Here is a 20,296-nt window from a genome sequence, read left to right as displayed (position 1 = left end):
GGGTACCCCCTGAACCCCCCCCCACCCTAATTACGCCGCACTTTGTTCAAAAAAAGGTCCGATAACGTCCTCTCCAACAACCGTGAAACCTTGGCTCCCTTGAAGAATGAGGAAAAACTTCCACTCTAAGGAGAGCAAGGCTTTATTGAGCAAACAAAAGTTAATCTCACTGCCCTTCAACAGTAATGACCATCAAATCAAAACGCATGAACAAAAAAAAACAGTGTGTCCCAAAAAAGCGGATGGATTTCGATATTTAAGTTTCGGGTCAAACTGTATATCTCTTTAAGTTAAAGATAGGGGTAAAACCATTAAAAGCAAGAATGCTGATATCAAAGGATCATAAGAATCAAACCAGTCAAACATTTAAAATACCATTATAAATATATTTTACCAGAGTATATCATAGTCTAATGTTTACTATCAGATACAAGAAGCAAACCTAAAGCAATTTCATTTAAGCTTTGTTTGTTGAGATCGGAAATACGAAGATATTTACATTTTCGCAACGCATTAAAATCTTCCAGCTCCAGTACATTTTCTGGATCATAGGCTGGATAAATGCGACCATCGTCTAGTTCATCTAAAAGCCCATCGAATGTTTTGTCAACTGCAAGGTTCTGCAATAGAAGGAAAGATTGAAAGTCAAAAGATAGCTCTAGTTTAGACGGCCGACTTTCCACCCTGCCTATTCTAATGTTTAAAGTAGGCAAAAAGTGGGCGAGAAGTTGGCAGTTTAAACTCTTTGCTTGGAAAATATTGAAAGAGACATTGCATTAAAGTCAAAGGAAAGTAACGCATTGACTTTAGACAGTCCTAATGTCCACTTTCACAGTTAGAATAGGCAGGGCGAAAAGTGTGTTGTCTAAACTAGAGCACAGACACCAGTAACCTGAAGAACAAAAGGGTTGGAATTTGAAACTTCAAATTATGTTAAAATTATTTCTTTGAGTCGAGAACCTAACCCGGGGGGGAGGGGTTCACTCAAGGCAAGCGACCTAACGAAAGGGCTCGTTTTCAGGCTTCCCTATCATCCTAAGGCTCGGTGACAACGATGACTAAATTTAGAATGATATCAGATTTATAGGGCTTGGTTAACTAGACGCCAGTGTAGGCGTATACTAGTAGAGTTGCTTTAACTCAAACCTCTACAACTCGAATGTCTACTTAACTCGAAAAAGTTTTCTCGTCCCTCCAGTTAACAATGCCTTATAAAACTTACTCCGTAAATCGAAATTTCCTTAGCTAGAACAAATTTGCGTTCCACGTACGGGTTCAAGTTATAGAGACTTGACCAAAAAGGTATAGCGAGTGCCTAAAATTAAATGCTTTCAGTCATGCTTTCAGTGTTTATAAATGCAATATGTACTTGGTGGCCGCATCTTTTTGATTAGCTAGACTATAAGGCGGTCTCCATCCATATATTTTTTGTGCATATCGTCACTTGTATCTTCTTTGTAGTGGTAAATGGTAAATAAATACTTACTTACTTATTTACTAGTCAAAGGGCCACGCTGGGGGATCACCTCAGGGTCCTCTTTCATCTGGGCTAACTCCTGAATAAAGAAGCTTCTTGGCAGCTTTGTTTATAAGTCGGCTATGGTATCTAATTAATTGATAACTTATTTAAAAGTACTCTCAGGTTTCTAATAAACGGTGTGTTTAGAGAAATTTAATTACTCTACTAGGGAATGTATAGTAAAGTTTACAGGCACCTGAAAATACGAGGCTATGGGACTGATTTATTGCAACATGGTTCAAAAATTATTTTCTCACTTTTATGCTTTCACCGTTGACCAGTTTCTTTAACAAAACATGCCTGAGCATGTTCAATTTGGAAGTGTTAGTAACAGGTAGCGTACAACGTCGTTGTCCACGGGATGAGTTTTCGAACAAATGTTGTGCTCGTCTGTCCGCTTCTTCCATAGGGGTGACAGTTCGTACACTTCGGTGTTGATATTTGGCCAGTTCTTGTCGTTCGAATGGTGTTAAAACACTATTGTTCCCAGTCCCTTGTTGCTGTGGTTGTGATTCCGCATTCTGGAAACAAAGTATTGAAAACAAAACACGGTAGATACCATTGATTTCAAAGCCCTGAAGGCGCTACAATCAGTTCCAAAATACTTGGCACAAAAGGGAAATTCTTCACGAAATTTCATAAACACAAACAATTTGGAAGCGCTCTAACTTAGGTTGGAAGGGTAGAATTTTAAAGCTTGACTTAAGACAAAAGTTCAAAAATGGTCCAGTAGGGCTTGATTGAATCGAAATATTCGATGAAAAAAAGTTGAAGGCCCGAAATTGACATTCTCGCTCGAACTTCAATTTTCGAAAAATGGTAAAATAGCCTAATTACCAATATGTTATGGCACTGATTGTAGATCCGAAACTTCTGGATGGGAAATGAAGCCACTTATTTCTCATCCAAAACACGTGACCCGTTTATCAGAGAAAATTTCTAAATGCGGGAGAAACTTAAGGCTTCACTTTTTGTAGCTTGAGAAAGGTTGAAGATTCCTCTCTATAGCCCCTTCGGAGCTTCAAACTCAAGTCGAGTCTCTACGCTATAACTCGAACCCCCAGGATGAGCACAAGTTTGCTTGAATCATTGAGTAAAGTTTAGAGTCAAGGAGACATCCGAATTACAGACGTTTAGATTTAAAAAGTTTCCGATCTAATTATTATTTCAGTTCATTTTTTCTGCAAAGAGCCGTGTGTATTATACCTTGTTCAAAACATCGCAAAGGAGCCGTTGCGTAGATGTTCCATTGTTTTGTAAGTTGACGTTCATTGAAAGCGTCAAATCGATGGAGCTCATATCGTCTAGATCCGCATAACGCGACGAAGCATTCGAAATTCTGCTATCGATAGACGATCTCCGTTTCCCTTCCAGATCTCTAAGAAATGCTAATTGTTCACTATTAACAGACGTTATTGCATTACGACGTGTTTTGAGACGTGCAAGTTTTGTGGATTTTTGTTTCCAAGAGGGTTCGTCTAGAGTTGCAATGTCATCCCCTGAGAGGTCCTAGAGAAAAACAGAAATTAAATCTAGTGATGGAGTAGTTAAAAATCTTAACCTGGAAAGAATAGATTCATACCGGGCAGGTTGTGTGGGTTTAACAACTAATGATACGTGCGGCGAAAAATTGGCTTTTAGAAAGAATCATTCTCTTAAAGTGTAGCAAAAATCGTTGAAATGCATACGGTTACAGTGCCTATTTTTTAATTTTTAACTCTTTGAGAACAAAAAAATCAGAATTTTCTAATTTTTTTCAAAAAATTCGAAATATTTTCTGTAATTGCTGAAATTTCCACACTTACAGTGAATTTATTTTCGTACCCTTAGCCTCTGTACATACCCGTTGGTCAATTTGCCTGACTGCTCCCCCCCCCCACAGGAATCATACGAATTCTATTCGGGTCTCGTAGTTTTTTTTTCCTGAATCTGAAAAAAGATTCTCTCTTCATTTCTCAACGAAGCTAGCTATACCAACTCAGTAAAGGACGAAAGAAAAATTACAGTTGACATTCGATTTTGAAGGGGGAGAATAAGGAAGCAAATCATCGAATGGTAGAGCGTCGCTTAAATGAAGACTTCTCGTTAACGGCGACTTTCAATATTACCAATTTTCGAATAATAGGAGCGTATCGAATGAGAAGTACCGTGAAAAGCACAGCTCAATATCATATATTTACGCTGTGCCGACGAATCAAGATTCTATTCATTGCGCAATCAGCGGAGACAAAAGTAACCATGACGACCATCCAAGATCTTGGATGAGCGTCATAGTCGATATTTTTATTCCCGTCGTTGAAAACACAACTTACAAAAAGTCATCAATGCTTTGTAAAAAGAGTCAGTGATAGAGAATCATAACATAAAGTCTGTCTATATTATTTCGACTCAATTAAAGTGACATTTCCATAATTAAAAGTTTAGTAATTACTGTTATACATTTGGGGATCATGTAAAAGATTTCTTTCGAAATAAACTCATTTCAACTACACTTGGAGGTTTCTGGGGAATTCGTAAATAGTAAACTGCATACTGATACAGTCTGCTAGACATTGATATGGTTAATATTTACTCTTCATCTTTGATTTTTTCTACAGTGATTAGATTGACACATGCGCGATAAAATTTCTATCATTTGTCTTCAGAGGTTACTATTTTCTTTGAAAACTTAACCTCTGATACTCAGGGTAAATGAGAAGGTGAAAACTAGTTTCGGAAAACACAGGTTGCTTGTATTTGGTGTTTCGAACTGAGGTGTGGGAGTATATTTCAGAGTTAAATAAATAGCTTCAGAGAAAACTAAGCCCAGAAAAGACAGAGTTTGAGATACAGTATGAAATACGGAAAAAGAGGAGAATTGGAATCGGTGATAGACCTTTTCATAAACTACATCACGAACATCACTTGCCTCGTATTCATACAATTACCATGGTGATTATTATGTCCCTTTGAGACATTAAATGATTTTTTTATGAATAGAATGTAGTTTTAATAAAATCCGCTAGGAGTTAATCACCATGGCAATAACTTCAAAACGAGGCAAGTGATGTTCGTAACGTAATTTATGAAAAGGTCTATTAAAACTAAATCTTTCCGTATCGAATAATAGTGGAGCGTTTAGAGATTGTCAACTGTAGCTCCGATACCTGTTTTGATTTTCTTTCTCCATCCAGCAGGTGATCATAATGAGGATCATGGTGATAATGTGAATAACCGTGTTGCATGTAAAAAGGGATCACTTCATTGCTAGGTGACAGTTTAGGTTGTAATGAACATCGTCTGTTTCGTTTGTCAGCTTTGAGTGGGACAAGAAGATGAAATTTTACTAATTTGCTCAAAAAAAGTCAAAGAAAAAAAATCCAAGTCTCCTAATTTCGTATTTGTTTCCGTAAAATCCAGAAAATCTTGAAATAGTGAAAAAAACTCAGAAATCCAAGAAATTAAAAATCCCAAATAAAAAAAAAGTCTCCTTTTCATGGGCCCTTTCATCTCTCCTTTTTCTGTTTATTGGAAGTGATCTACCTGTCCTAAGGGTTGCTAGAAATTTTCGGGTTATCAACAAAGAATAGGATTTAGTTTTTTGTAGGTAGAAAATTCTTTCATACCAGTTGATGGTTGTGATTTGTGTCGTGGGTTAGACGGAATAGACGGTAACCTTTTCAAGCTTGACATCGATGAGTTCAACTGTTGGTTTTCTTTGCCATGCTTTTTTTGAGAATTCTTCAGATAGAATTGATTATGTCTTTGTTCGATTTCATGTTTCATCTTTTCTTTCTGAATGTTTTGGTAAAGTTTCGTCAACTCTTTTTCCTCTTTCCGAAGCTTCATCGTTTGTGCTTGAGCACAACTTTCGAGACCTTGCGAAAGCCGTTTGAATTTGAATTTCTCTGCTTTATTTGAAGCATAACAGCTGTGAAAGTTTCCTTCAGAAATACTTCTGACTTTCCTGTAAGCTGAATCGTGCAGCATAATGATAATATACAAACTAAGAAAATATAGATAATCTTAGCTTACACCAGTTTCACTTCACAAACGTGTGAACGCGTGCAGTTTGTTATGGCTACATTTTTTTTTGTTTTGATTCGAAATTTTGAATTCAAAGATTCGAAAGATGAACGATCATTCGAATGAAATTGACATCACAATGACTTCTTTTTCGTCTGGCGCCAAATTACGTCAATCAATCGATCGAAAAAAGAAAACAACAATGAACAAAGAGGCCAGTCTGGATACATAGTCACAAGAAGAGAGTTGTGACTATGCTGGAAAGGAGGAAAATGTTGCGCCGGAGGCGTTTTTGGCGTAGCCAAAAGTAATAGGGAATTGCCGGCGAAGGTGGCCCAAGCCCGCCGCAGGCGCAATCAGGTTACATAATGCTGTAAGGTTTTATTTTTACATAAGAGTTTCTGTTTCATATCAAACACATGTCTCTCATCAGGCAGGTGTTTGCCTCTCTATTGTTATATTGTACTACACGTTTTTTTTTTAAGAAACACACTTTTAAGAAACATGAGGCTCAGAATGCTTAAAAACTAAGAAACATCTAAGAAACATGCTGAGGCTGAAAATGAGAGAATGACAGTTTTTAATTCGTTTTTTTAAGAATCTTCCAATCAAAACATGAAAAATAGATTGGTTATGTCAAAAAGTTTAGAACCATGTAAGAAACATTTAAGGCTCAAAAGGCCGATTTCTTAATAAACATCGAGGCTCCTTGATAAAACTAGTTTCTTAAAAAAAAAAAACGTGTAAATAAACAAAAAGTTTTTCTTTTCTTTCCTCTTTCTGACCAATCTTGCTACACATCCGTGTCAATTCAATGTGAAAAAGCTTGCAAATCAAAATTGATGAGTAAGCAAATCCGAGGGCAAATCACTCAGAATCGCACTCTTATTTTAAAACAAAACCTTTAATCAACAATAATTAACGCTAATTAGCTTCCCTTGTTGGCTCTGATCATCTGCTAAACCATAATTAAATAATCCCATTGATTTCTAAAAGGCTTAGAACGCCATGAATTAATGTTTACAATTCAATTACCTCTTTATCAAATATATTTCTTCATTTAATTAAATATTGAAAGATCTTTAAAAAATTGTACATTAAAAAAATATAAAAAGAATGTATCTGAGAAAGCGGCTGAAATCATCAACATTCAAAAACAAATTCGATAAAATTATTTGTTTACTGATAGAAATGGACATAAAACTACTAGAAACTGACTTTACGGTAAGAAAAGAAACGCAAAACAACCTACATAGAAATTACAAGAGTTTTCACACCCATCATTCCAAATAGTCCGAATTTCATCGGTCATTTTATAGATGCGAAATATCCGTCACGGTTCTCTTATCACGAAACTAGCACAAGTATGTGTACACGTTTTTTTATATAAGAACAACCTATATAAGAACATAAGGCTTCGATGGCCAAAATGTAAAGAACAAGTTAAGAACATTTTTAAGGCTTTGCGCACTCAAAAACATCCTTTTTCTTAGGAAAATTGACTAAAATGCTCAAAAAACGGTCAAAATAAGAACATGTTTAAGAACATTTCAGGCTTGAAACTAAAAGATTTAACAACATCCTAAGGCTTCAAAAATGTTGGATGTTCCTATGAAAAAAAACGTGTATGTATGACAAGGACAATTCACACAAAACATTCTATCTAACCATTCAAAGAAAAAGTGTATTTAATGTCAGTCGTAATTACTTCATGTTTGCAGGTACGAACTCCGGATTATTTTTCGGTTCTGCATCAAAATCTTCTTTATTGCTTTGTTCATCTAAAATATAAAGAGAGTTGTTTAGATGATTCTCAATAGACCGGTGTTGGGTACAACAAACTATCTCTCGGGTTATCTTACAGAGCAATGACTTCAGGGAGAGGTTAAGGGGAAGTTAGATCTTGTAAAAATATAACTGTTTTTAAAATAAGTAGGGACGTAAAGAAAAAAGTGCGGACTTTAAAGAAGTGTGATAGTGTGAATGGTGTGATAGGTAGACGAATAAAAAAATGTGGACATTTGGCCTTTTAGGCCAACCAAAAATCTTCTGAGAAAAAAAATCTAGTGCAGCTATGAACTAAATACAAGAATTACAAAAACTAAAAAACCAAAAACTATCTATTATACAGCCATTATACAATAACTCATAAAAAACAGCTATGGAAATGAATACAACAAGAAGTATATGCACCAACAAATAAATAATATATCAATAAATACAAAAAAAACGAAATATACCTAATAGGTGTGACCTTTAGACTTCAAAAAATTTTTAAAGTGAAGATTTAATTCTATAATTCATGCTTAGCAAGACGTGGATTTTAAAAGAAAAAATACTACTCTAAAATTTGCAAATTTCGACCGAGAAAAAGTTTTAAACAAAAACCGTTACAAAACAATTCTACTCCAAAGCAAATCCTCCCAAAATTAGTATGAATATATATTGGTTGATAATGTTAAAGACTGAGGAAAATATTATAAGAGGAGTTCATTGGAGTTTGAATTCCATCAAGCTTGGTCAAGTTCATCCAAATCCACGTCTGTAATTTTTTCTACGTTCAAAGAATTTTTCTTCTCCTTTTCTTTATTTGTGATATCAGGTCGTTCGTTGAAATCAATAAAGTTATCATCGCCTTTCTTCTCAATAACTTTTTCGTTATTTTCTTTATTTTCGCTTTCCCTACTCAAGATATCAGGTCGTACATTGGCATCAATAACACTATGGGTTTTCTTTTCAGTCGAATTTCCAACAGTTTCCCCACGAATACTACTGCTTACACTTGCATTGGCTTTCACGGTCATTTTATTATCGGAGTTGTTAAAAGACGTGCTTAGAGTACGATTAAGATTAAGTGTGCTTTTTATGGTTTGTTTACTCGGGGCAATTGTTGTTTTCGAATTTTTCTCACCTGCTGTATCATTGAATCCACCTTCCAAATCGTCGTCTTCTTCTGTGACCAGAGCCTTCTTGGTGGTTGTTGATAACTCTGGCGACGCGGTTGAGGTATTAGTCTTGGTAAAAGAGGTTGATGTATTGGTTGTGGTTTGTTCGCTATCAGCTTCTGTGGGTGTTGTATTTCTTGCATCACTCGAAGTGACGTTGATAGCTTTGTGAACTACACTACTAGCACTATTATTACCAGAAACAGACGAGGCTTTGTTTAAGCTATCTACAACCCCAGATTCATGGTTGACAGGCTTAGGTTGTTCTTTCTTTTCATTAAGAATCTCCTCTTTTACATTTCTATCCTGTTCAGGAATTTTCTTCCTTTGAAAACTTCTTTTATGTTGATCTGAAAATAGAGAATAATAATATATTATCATTCTATACTTTAATATTGCATGGAAGAATATAATAATGGAAGACATTGGGAACGCTATATTCCACTTGAGAGGAGCCACTTCAAGCAAACGTTGAGCTCACGAATAAATCATTACAAAGTAAGCCTTCTAAGATCATATTCAGGCGTTACGGTTCCATATAGTTCTAGAACAAAACAGTTTCGAAACAATGTGAACGTCAAAATCGGAAACGTCAATGAAGAAACAAAGCAAAACGGATAAAAAACGGTTTTGCTCCACTTTTTTCATCGGAATGGAATTGCTCCGTTTTCTTGCTCCGAAACGTTCTGAAACCAATATGAACACTCTCGATCCGTAACGGAAACCATACCGGAAATACGGAAACCATATACGATTCCGTTACATCTGAACATGGTCTTAAACTAGACAATCAATATTAAATCCTGATCGTTCATTCCATGTAGTTTCATGGCTTGAAGACAGTTTAATCTGAATAAAAAATTAAAAAATGATTTAGAAGAACTCACGGTCGTCGAAATTTGAAATTTTTGCATTAGCTTCTTCCAACAATTTTCGAACATTTTTCAATTCGTCATTTAGTGCTTCCCTATGATAAATGTAGGTAATTATAAATAAATAGTTAATTTGGAATCAATTTTAAAATAGATACTTTACTATGCAATTTTCCCTTTCAGCAACTTAGTTGAATAGTAAAGATGCTTGTTTTCAACAATTCTTCACAATGCACGTTTCTTTTCACCAAAATTTACTAAAAATAAAAACATCAGCTTACTTTTCTGTCGCAAGTGCTTTGATCTGAGAATTTGTTGTTTCAGTAGATCGTTTCAATTCCTCAAACTCCTTCTCAACTTCAGAACATTTTGATTGATCTTCCTCAAGTTTAGAGATTTTGGCTATAATTATGAATACTTTAAGTTAAATATGCAATAAGACTTTAGAAACATTAAAACAATATTTATAAGTAAAGTACTATTTTCTGAAAAATATTTACTGATTGGGATGGAGGTATGTGTGAGCCAAGGGTCCCTTTTTCACACCCTCAAAAGTCCCTCGAGGCAAAAAACCATAAAAAAGCAAATTGAGGGTTCCAAATTTACGAAAATAAAAAATTGACTCAATTGAATAAATTCTTGAATTTGGACTAAAATTTAAAAACATTGGCTGGAATTTCGGGGAAATGTCTCTCTAAGGGTGACAAAAAAGTCAAAGATAGACAACATTTTCAAATTCAGTCTCTCTAAGTAAGGATCGATTTTCTAACTTTTTTGGCCATACCCGTCATCTGACAATCCTGGTATATAACCTACCCCCGAGAATCATAAAAAATCAATTTCAATCAGTTAATATAATAGATATCATGCAAGACATTTTACCGTTTAATTTAACGATACCATCTATAGTGTTATCCAAATCTGATTTTGTGTCAACTGTGGCTGTTACTTCCCCATTTTCTCCATGATTTAGTTTTTCCTAAAAAAACAAAAAAATAATGATACTGTGTTACAGAGAAAAACTTTTTGTCGGAATGAATAATTCCTGGCAGAAGGAGGTCATTAATTATTCAGATTGCATTCAATAGGTCATCCCATAGTCAAACAAATTGAAATTCGTAACTGATTGAAATCGATTTAATAAACTAATCCAGGATTAACAAGTGATACTTTTATGGACCTAACAGGTTATGCATTTAACACATATCTACTTATGTATCGAGCACTCTTAATTGTGCAGAGAAACACAAGAAGTAGGTATCAATTAGGAGTGCTCGATACATAAGTAGAGCTTGATACATAAAAATTAAGAAACGTTGTATTTCTTTTCAATACTTAAAGTTTCTTGCTTACGCATTCATCAGTTGATTATATTGAAAAGAAATACAACGTTTCTTAATTTTTATGTAATTGATATCTACGTGAGCGTGACCATTAAACAATCATTCAGAACACAAATAGTGACGATCTATTAAAATTAGTCGTTTGTTTCTTATAAAAAAAAACGTTTAGAAACAAAAATTTCATGCTCTTGAAATATTCTTTCATATTTTAAGACTTTGTGAGCAAAAAAAATATCTATCTCATCAAAAAATTGAGTAATTTGGCTAAGAACATTGATGAATGCCTATTAATAGTGATTCTTATAGATAAACATGCGTTTTTTGAGCCAACAAAACTTTTTTGAAAAAATCTGCTTGAGCCATCTTTTACCATGATGGTACCCTACTTTCATGCAAAAAATCAGAAAAAGTTAATGATCTGTTTTTTAGCCGTTTTTTGACCCAAATTTGCCCAACAATTTTTTTCGAAAATCAGGCTTAGTAATATTCGAGGGTTTATCGTTACACATCTTTGTGCAAAAAATCAGAAAAAACTAACGAGCCAATCACTAGGAAAGCTAATAACGAACGGACGAACGAACAGACAAAGGTTAAATTATAGGACTTCCACCCCACCGGGGTAGGTCCAAAAAAATCAGGTCTTTTTCACAGCCTCCTTCTAACTCGGCCACAATTTCTATTTCTATATGGTTGAGTTGCAGGAGGCTTTGAAGCCTATTTTCGCCACTATAGCTGCTTTCTATGAGCGTCCCGTCAGCACCTAGGACTGACTACCCAATTCCCCTCACATGGTACGGGTTGACCCGGGCAAAAGTTCAAAAGTTCATTCACTTGCCAAGTGATCTACTGCAAGTGGGAATCGAATCAGTCGCCTGTGCAGTGACCTAAGTCAAGACCACTATTATACCACAGTGCCAATGTGAGTGATTTTCAGGGAAAATACTTCTTATTTTGTTCAAAAACTATACTGTAAATTGCTCTTATGTCAGCAACCCCCTTATCATGTCATTCACAGAGATTCTGAAAAAAAAAGTTCCTCCATGACTGTGAAGTAATGATCAGTGATTCTATTTGTGAAGTTAACTCTTTTAGACTTATGCAAATAAATGAAAAAGAAACGACCTTCTTGATATTATCCCAGGAGTCAAAGGAGAGTGACATAATGCCCTCCTTGGACATTTTCATTTTCACCTATTTTTTAAAATCTTAAATGTTTTAACGAATTGGCCAAAATCAGTCCTCCCCAAGATTAAAATAATTACTGTCTTGCTAAAATTTACTCGGTGCGAAAGAGAAATCGTGTATTTTTTAAAACGCCGTTCATTAACTCAAATCAAATGACTTTGGAGGTTCTGTGAAATGGTCAGTCACGGAAATCCTTGCATTTGCACAGGGTTCGACATGCGGCAAATGCAACGGGTCGAAAACCAAAGTGACGAAAAAACCCTGTGCAAATACACTCGATCACTGCAACCCGTTGCATCTACACAGAGTGGAAAAATGTTACACTTGATTATAAAAAAATGCACAGATCAAAGTTTTAACCCGCAGACAAACACTTTCTAAAAAGGCTAAAGAATCTTCTAAAGAGAAAATGAAAATGCCATTCGTCTTCGTTTTATGCCAATTTTCATTTTAAAGTTGAGATTTGTTAATTTTAGCGCATTTTGCCTTACACGTTCTAGCTTATGTGCACAATGTTGGAAAAAATCGTTGAAACCGTTGCAAATGCACACCCCGTGACTGATGGTGGCCGAATTGCATCATGCTGTCCCATGTTTTGTCAGATAGTTCAAAGTTAGAGCAGTTGACGGTAGTCCCCTTAATTGATTCAAGATCCTTCTTTGGATGGCCATCATGATATTTTCAAAGTGTCTATTTTGAATATAGTTCGCTCTTAAAATTCACAATATTATATCCAGACGATCTCAATCGAACGGAATCGAACGGAATCGACGATGGAACCAGTCGAACCAAATCGAACGCAATCGACCGATTGAAATTCGATTGTCAAAATTCTGAGTAATATTCACTTGGTTCGATTGTTATTCGACTGGTTTGATTGTCATTCGACTGCATTCAATTGTTCGGGTGAAACAAGGCATGTCCCAAATATATTTTGCGTGACGCGCACCGCTTCCCATTATTCCTTAATTAACTCTCATATATATAGCTCAAAAGAATCGAATCAACGAGAGGATTTCGAAAAGGGTCAGCTTTTTAACAAAGATTAGTCTCTCTAAGGGTCGGATCCTAATAGAATGCAATCGAACATCAATCGAATGCAATCGAACATCAATCGAATGCAATCGAATATCAGCAATCGAATGCAATCGAATATCAGCAATCGAATCTGAAAATTGTGGTAATTTTCGATTGAGATTCGAACGCGTTTGACAATAGAATTTCAATCGGTCGATTGCGTTCGATTTGGTTCGACTGGTTCGATTGAGATCGTCTGGATATATACAAAGATAAAAACTAACCTTCACTGCAGAATAGAATCGCTGGAAGGTAGTTATCTGGCTTTGACATTGTTTACTCTTTGTTTCTTCTTCTTCTTTTGCCGATTTGCAACGGCTAACTTGCAGAGTAAGCTCTTTATTTGATTGCTCATTTTGACCAAGGTTGCTTTGACATATCTTTTGATTTGAGCTCATTTTCTCAACCATTCTGGAAAGGCTCAAAATTTTTGTCCTAGCAATTCCATATTTTTCTATTAATTTAGTGTTTTCAGAAGCATATCCAGAAGCATAATAAACAACACACATGAATACAGCAGCTATAACTGCTAATGAAACAATCGGAATACCCAACATTTTCCTTTCACCGCTCGCTCCTTTTCTGCTTAAATCCATTGCCATATTTCTCTATCAACAAACTGTAAAAGATAAAAATTGTAATAGTAATCAGGAGAGAGAGCAAAAATACCTTTCTTTTAACAAAAATTTATCATTGGTTTTCACTGGTTTTAAAGCCATTTATTTGGGCTTTGACTTGAGTGAACAGGTGAAGGTGCTGTAGAGTTGGCTGTTGCGTTGGCTGGGCTGGGTGAGTCACTCCTCCTACTGAGCGCACGGAAATACGCTCACGCAGCGGAACATAAACATCCGACATAAAGAAAATTTATTTTCAAAACCCAATTTTATTTTTACAAACTAATAATTAAATCATAAATTAGATATATGTTAGAAAATTTACCATTTTTAATAATGTAGTTTTTAATTTAAGTAATTATTTTATTATTTTAGTCACAAAAACAACATATATTTCAATATGAAACATAAAAATTTGGTCTCTACTTTCTGAATCTCTTTCGCTACATTATTTTGTTAACGTCAGCAAAAATAAAGTTCCACGAAAAATTTGTTAAAAAACACTTTCGACTTTGGCTGGTTCTGCACAGCCTGGCACAGCGTATGATTTTTAGGTAAATGTTTTGGGTTTTTCTGAAGGACAAAAGTTATAGGATGGTCTATCGAATGAGCCTGAAAGGTGGAACCATTTACCAAAAACTACAATATGGGCAAAAAGCACACTTTTTTGGTAGAAAAATAGGATTTTTTCCTTTGAAACTTTTTTAACTTCTAGTGCAGACCAGTTTCAGTTTGCACGCAACAGAACAATGACATGACGTCACATCAAACATGCCTTTTTGTAATCAGCCTAGACAGAATATCCCTAACTCTTTATATGAAATTTACGAGAAACACATATTTGGACTTTGGCCAGGCCCAATACACCTTTCCCGTAATTCGTAAAACTAATGCGCGCGCATTATTTTGATGCTCTCCACCGTTTGGTCTCTGGAGGTAAACAAACCCGTTTTTGCCTGTGCTCCCTAAGGGAAAGTTGGTTTTTTGAGCTTTTCTTAAGTTCTGTGGAACAAAATCCCCTCAAATTTTAGTATGTTCAACCTATTCATGATATTATACCACCCTGAAAATATTTTGCCAAAAGAAGGTCGCTGTCAAAAGTTAGAAGCTCAAATCCCAATTTCCCTAACCCCTCGCAGGCAAAAACGCGTTTTTTACCTCCCAAACAATTTTATACACAATGGTGGAGCGCACATTTTCCCGGGCCATTTCTGAGAAATTTGAATTACGGGAAAGGTGTATTGATTGTTTGGTTTGTGTCCTAGATTCTAGAAGCTTTGAAAATGATGATTGGTCGGTCGGTCAGTAGCTAAAAAATTAGAACCTTTTTTCATTTTCCCACCAAAGGCCTCAATTTTTGAAATTCCTCAAGCAATCGTGCAATCCTGGAATCCAACCAAAGCTTTGATCCACAAAGGCACAAGCCTTGATCGCAAGATAACTTCTAGTTGGAGATTAAACCAGACGACACCAGACGTCCGCGCTCGATAGGATCAATCATCGGAACGGCTCGATGACGGATCAATATGTGATCAATGGATTACTTAACGATCCGGATGGGAGATCGATGGAAGATTCAGCCATTAAAATAGGGTGGTCAGAGGAAATTTCAAACTTACTTGCAGAATACCAAACCAAGTTTAATGGAAAGCCATTTATAACCATCAGAAGAAAAATGAGGGGTCATTTACCTTCCAATTCTTTAAAGTTCCAAAGATATTACATTTTGAAGTTCAGTTTTTCAAGCATTTTCGTGCACCCATCGCCAACCATTTTGTACCTTCATTACGGCACCAAAAGCGAAAGTGTTTTATGAAAAATTCCGCGCAAGAGGTTTGGTGCGAGTTTTATTTTCCGTAGATGTAGCTGGTCGGTTTGCATAAAAGTGGACATGAAAAAGGGTCAAAAAATTTTTTTTCTGTTGTTTGAATTTTTTATTGTAATGACGTTTTTTCTTTACCTTATGGATTTAAGTTTCATATTCCGAAGCAGTCCTACGTGATTCTGATCTGAAAGAAAATGGCGTCTACTTCAATGTTGAAGGCACCAAAAAAATTGTCCCGTACGTAACAATCATTAAAATTTACTATAATTTTTTCTAAAAAGCCTGGAATACCCTTTATTGATTTTTTCCACTCCTACTACATGGTTGCCATCAATTTTCAATAAAATGTAACACATAGAAAGAATCATAAGAAAAAAATTTTCAACATATTTATGATTTTTTTAACGGAAAATCTTATTCTACCCCATATTAACTATGATAAACTCTAAAATAGAAGTACATGGAACACCTAAACTGATTAAATTATAGTTACAGCTATATATGAGGAGAAAAAAACAATAAAACACTGTAAGGTCAAGTAATCCTCAGTATAAAACAGCATCTTTAAAGCCACTGGGGGTGACAAAAAATGTCCCGTACGTAACAAAATTTTTAAAAATTGCTTGGAAACTTTTCCAAGAAAACAAGGGGTTTCACAGAACAAGAATTTTTGTTGGTGTGGTAAAGTGTAGTAAGCTTTGTCCCAGATGTTTTTTCTCTTGCCCACTCCAAGTACTTTTAAACTCTTTTTTACATGCTTTAATTTTGGCGTGCAATTCTTCCAATTTGTTTTGACTATCTGGACTGTCACCTCTGAAAGATCTTCGATTGTTAAATTAATATTGGGTAAAGTTTTTTTTTATATATGATAGTTTAAAAACTCAGGGTTCATGCAGGTCATGCATAAGCATGCACCCCAGTCCTCTGGCTTCGGCTTAATAATATTTTCTGGAACATAGCGCCAGAATTGAGCATATGAAATTTCCTTGTCATAATTTTCCGCTTCAAACTTATGCCATAGAGTTTTTATTGATGACAATCTGTATCGCAGATTTTTATGACTTTTTTTTTCATCGGGAACAACAACAGAGTTAATGTCCTGAGTCATGAAATTTATGACCTTCTTGTGAAGAAAGGATCGGACGTTTCTTCTTTGGCTTTGAGCCTACTTTCCACCTTATCGAGACGTAAAGCGGACTGACTTCTAATGGAGGATTGCTCAAGGCTAATCTTTGTAGGGCGCGTCTTTTTCCATGAGGTGATACACTGTTCATGACTAATTTATCAAGGTTTACAGATTCTGGGGTTGCAGACTGACTGGTTTAATTCTCATTGCTTGCCTACTGTCTTTTAAGCCTTCCGTTCTCGTTGTATGTAAGCTTAACTTTAATTTTTAAAGTGTCCCGTTCTTTTCTCATGTTTTCAGAATTTCGCTTTCTCTTTTTCTTGCCAATTAGTTTATTTCTTTGTAAAATTGATAACTCATATGCTTGTCCCTCACTTTATCTTTTTCTGGCTTGTTGTAATCTCTTACTCGCTCTTTCCTTCTTGCAATACTCCTCTTTTGCCTCATCATTTTTAAGTCGTTGTTTTTTCTGCTTTTCCCTGATCTTCTCTATCCTTCCTCTTTTCATCTCTTTAAATACTTCACCTCCCAATGAATCTTTCATACGCTGTCAATGCTCTCTTACTCGTTGATTGACTGGTTTCTTTATTATCTTGTTTTATTGTACTTTAAAAAACAAACATAAGATTTATCATAATTTGTTTATGTTAGCAATCTAGCCTCAAATGAATATGTTACTATTGCTGATAATCATAAGTTCTTTGTTGTTACGTACGGGACAAACTTTCAAAATACTACATACACTCCTTCACATCTCTAGGCTCTATATATCATGAAAAACGGTCAGCTAAAATTTCAAACCAATAACTTAAGAAGTCAGAGAAACAGCTAGAGAAAAAACTAAAAGGGTTTCAGTGAAATCTCAGATTACGTTTAGCGAGTCACACTATAGATATAGATTGGACTCTGTATTGCAACCTTTTGAATTGTATTACTCCCTCACAGCTATCAATGACCCTCTCAATCACTCAACTGACTGAAAAAGTTGTCTTGAATGTAGGTGATTGATAACATCCATCATATGTTCAATAAAATTGGAAGTAAACACTAAAATATAGTTTTAGAAACAGCTGGGTATTTAATAGAAATTTGTTGTTACGTACAGGACAAAGTTACGTACGGGACAAATTTTATTTCTAAGCAGTTTTTTGGAAAAACGATGTAGACCCAGAGAATTTAGCAATCATTTTTAGAGAGGGATCTGGAAAACTTACAAAAACCTGAAAAAAACTAATTTGAAACCAAACTTTCAGCGAGATATGCCCAATTTTATAGGTGTTACGTACGGGACATTCACGTAGAACCATCTCCAATTAGGCTCAAATCAGTTAAAATATCTTTTATTCTATGGTTTTTACAGCAAATTTAAATTTTAATTATGATCCAAAGATATCAATTAAGAAATATATGTACATTTTTTGTCATAATGGTTTCACAAAAGATTATACCAGTTCATTCAACCAAACTGTTACGTACGGGACATAAAAGCTCGACCGTGAAGTAAAATCTCTGCCCATTTCTCCCACTAGTACTTATAAATAAAAACAAGGCAAAAAATTTTACTTCAACCTATCCTTCATTGGATGATCCAATAAAAGATGCCACACAACACAAGGATTATGTTACAAATAAAGCTTTAAAATTAGAATTTTCTCAAAACCGTCCCGTACGTAACGCAAAATGTCCCGTACGTAACGCAATATTTCCAGATTGGTACAAATTCTGGTGAAAAAATTTTACAGTGAGATTTTGTATATTAACAGCAACCTATAAAAACAAAAAACCAACAAATTGAAGCACTCTTATAATCCCTGTGGGTCAAACCGTCTCCATGTCCACTTTTACGCAAACCTAAAAATTTTGCCGTGCCGCGAACAAGAAGTTTGAAAAAACTCATCCGCGAGTACTCATTTTCAAATTTTGAAGGAACATGAAGACATGATGTGCTGATTTTTTCTGCAAAAGAGAGCTGAATAAATTCTCTACACTTTGTAAAAAATACTTATGTTAAAAGAGGTTTCCTTCCTTGAGATATGTAAGCTTGAATATTTTTTTTCGAAAATCTATGTTTTGTTACTGCCGCATGCCTAAGGTCCGACCTCCCTAATTAAAAAGTCTTGAGTATCGATCCTTCGTTGATCCACCATTATCGAGCTAGTATTTCAATCGAGTATATCGATTCGTCATCGATCGTTAATCGATTTGTCATCGATCGTTAATCGATTTGTTATCGATCGTAAATCGAGTATGAGTCGATAGGGTCGATAAGATCGATAAAATATCGAAGATAGATCGATAACTAATCATAAGCTTAAAAAAAAGCTCGAAAAAAAAATCGATCCTATCGAGCGCGGACGTCTGGATTAAAAGGCGTTGCGTTGTTGGCGACGTGTGCTTAAATGAATACAGCTGTGACTCTCTGCTTTTAGGTGCTTAATATTTGTTTTAAAGTACGGGTTACACCAGGACATTTTCTGTGCGCAAAGTGGATGTTGTTTATAGCAGAATCAAAGCTATCAGTAAAAAAACTAGACAGTGTCAATCGAACGAATCGAACGCCGAATCAATTGAACGCGATTGAACAAAATCCAATCATGGTTTCATCCATGTTTTCCAGTCCCCCCCTTAAAAACAGCAAATTATCCATTTCTCCCCCCTCAATTTGGAAATGATTTGTACTTATGCCCCTTCTAAAGGGCCCTTATATTTTTTTAATAGATTACACAGATTTTCTATTTTGTCAAGAATTTTTCGCAAGCATAAACTTTGAATGGCCCTTCCTAGAATTTTTAAAGACATTTACTTTTGCGAAGTAAAGTAAAGTTAAGTTTCTGCTTGCAAAAGTTTGTACACTTAAAGTAATAGAATTAAAACGCACTTTGTAACAAAAATCAACACGCTTTGTAATACAAAAAAAAATATAATAAAGGGGAATTTCCATCCAAAACAAAACTTAGAAATTTTTCTAAGATTTCCGAAAGACAAAAAATAACAGGATGTAAAGGTTTTAGTTATAAAAATGTATGTGATGCTGTCTGACATGCCTGGAAAATCAGTTGGAGGAGACATCCAAATCTCTTTTTGGGTCAATATGTATTTTTAATTTTCCTTTTTATTATGAAAGTTAAAACATTCCATGTCTATTTTTCTTTTCATAGCCAATTAATACAATATTTAAAAATTTGGTTGGTTAAAAAGTCAATTGATTATTCTTTCAGCCATACTTTTAAGTCTGAAACTTTGAATCTAAATCTTAAAATTTCTCTGTTATAAATGTATTCGGTTCAATTGCGATTTTTGTTCGAAGTTGTTTGATTGACACCGTCTGGAAAAAAGAACCGCAGAGATAGTAGTTATCATGTGAAAAGGAGGTAAATTTTTTTTGATTTTTCCGACTCAAAGTAAAACACTTTTTCTCAAAAATTTAGAGTTGATCAGAGGACACGAACCAAACTATCAATTGGGCCTGGCCAAATTGAGCTAGGCATTCCCAATGGAGTTTTGGAGGCAGAGAACCCGGAGCCCCCTTTGAAGAATTGAGTTGATGAAAAAATTACAAAACATGTCTAATTTTTTCCTTTTTTTTATCATTAAGGCAAATACTTTTTTATTTATTGGTTTACAGATCCGCCAACGTTATTTTTGCCAAAATAAAAAAGATAAAATAGAGATTTCAAAAACTTTTAATCACTTTTTCTCCTCCAACCTTCAAAAATGAAGAAAGAAATAAAGAAACCTATACTTAACAGGAAAACAAAAGAAAAGAAGAGAAAGAGAGAGGGGGT

General features: G+C 35.0%; 2 protein-coding genes across 3 annotated transcripts; both read right to left on the bottom strand.

The window, feature by feature from the left end:
• Nucleotides 1-365: 365 nt before the first annotated feature.
• LOC136813039 (uncharacterized) lies at nt 366-5,611 on the bottom strand. Its single transcript, XM_067069551.1, has 5 exons — nt 5,125-5,611; nt 4,666-4,814; nt 2,726-3,028; nt 1,777-2,040; nt 366-620 (listed from the first exon to the last, which is right to left on the bottom strand). Exons 1-5 carry the CDS (start codon nt 5,486-5,488, stop codon nt 411-413), a joined length of 1,290 nt encoding a protein of 429 aa, XP_066925652.1. The 5' UTR covers nt 5,489-5,611; the 3' UTR covers nt 366-410.
• Nucleotides 5,612-6,555: 944 nt separating this feature from the next.
• On the bottom strand, nt 6,556-13,716 carry LOC136813038 (uncharacterized). 2 transcript variants are annotated; one of them, XM_067069550.1, is made up of 6 exons: nt 13,171-13,713; nt 10,224-10,320; nt 9,623-9,743; nt 9,357-9,436; nt 8,436-8,819; nt 6,556-7,305 (listed from the first exon to the last, which is right to left on the bottom strand). In XM_067069550.1, the coding sequence occupies exons 1-6, from the start codon at nt 13,546-13,548 to the stop codon at nt 7,229-7,231; spliced, it is 1,137 nt and encodes a 378-aa protein (XP_066925651.1). In that variant the 5' UTR covers nt 13,549-13,713; the 3' UTR covers nt 6,556-7,228. The 2 variants fall into 2 exon arrangements, with proteins under 2 accessions (XP_066925651.1, XP_066925650.1); XM_067069549.1 differs by lacking the exon at nt 6,556-7,305 and having other exon boundaries at nt 7,539-8,819; nt 13,171-13,716.
• Between the last annotated feature and the right edge of the window lie 6,580 nt (nt 13,717-20,296).

Source organism: Clytia hemisphaerica, unplaced genomic scaffold (assembly GCF_902728285.1).
Source record: "Clytia hemisphaerica strain Z4C2 unplaced genomic scaffold, Clytia hemisphaerica genome assembly, whole genome shotgun sequence".
Classification (NCBI taxonomy): Eukaryota; Metazoa; Cnidaria; class Hydrozoa; order Leptothecata; family Clytiidae; genus Clytia; species Clytia hemisphaerica.
The sequence above is the reverse complement of the archived record's forward strand: the minus strand, read 5'-3'. Positions and strand labels throughout refer to the sequence as shown.

Coding starts and splice junctions, on each gene's coding strand:
- LOC136813038 (XM_067069549.1), bottom strand. CDS start 13,548: ATGGCAATGGATTTAAGCAGAAAAGGAGCGAGCGGTGAAAGGAAAATG. Junction 10,321..13,170: donor GATTCTATTCTGCAGTGAAG/GTTAGTTTTTAT, acceptor TTGTTTTTTTAG/GAAAAACTAAATCATGGAGA. Junction 9,744..10,223: donor TGGTATCGTTAAATTAAACG/GTAAAATGTCTT, acceptor TCATAATTATAG/CCAAAATCTCTAAACTTGAG.
- LOC136813039 (XM_067069551.1), bottom strand. CDS start 5,488: ATGCTGCACGATTCAGCTTACAGGAAAGTCAGAAGTATTTCTGAAGGA. Junction 4,815..5,124: donor CAAATCACAACCATCAACTG/GTATGAAAGAAT, acceptor TCCCACTCAAAG/CTGACAAACGAAACAGACGA. Junction 3,029..4,665: donor GAGAAAGAAAATCAAAACAG/GTATCGGAGCTA, acceptor GTTTTTCTCTAG/GACCTCTCAGGGGATGACAT.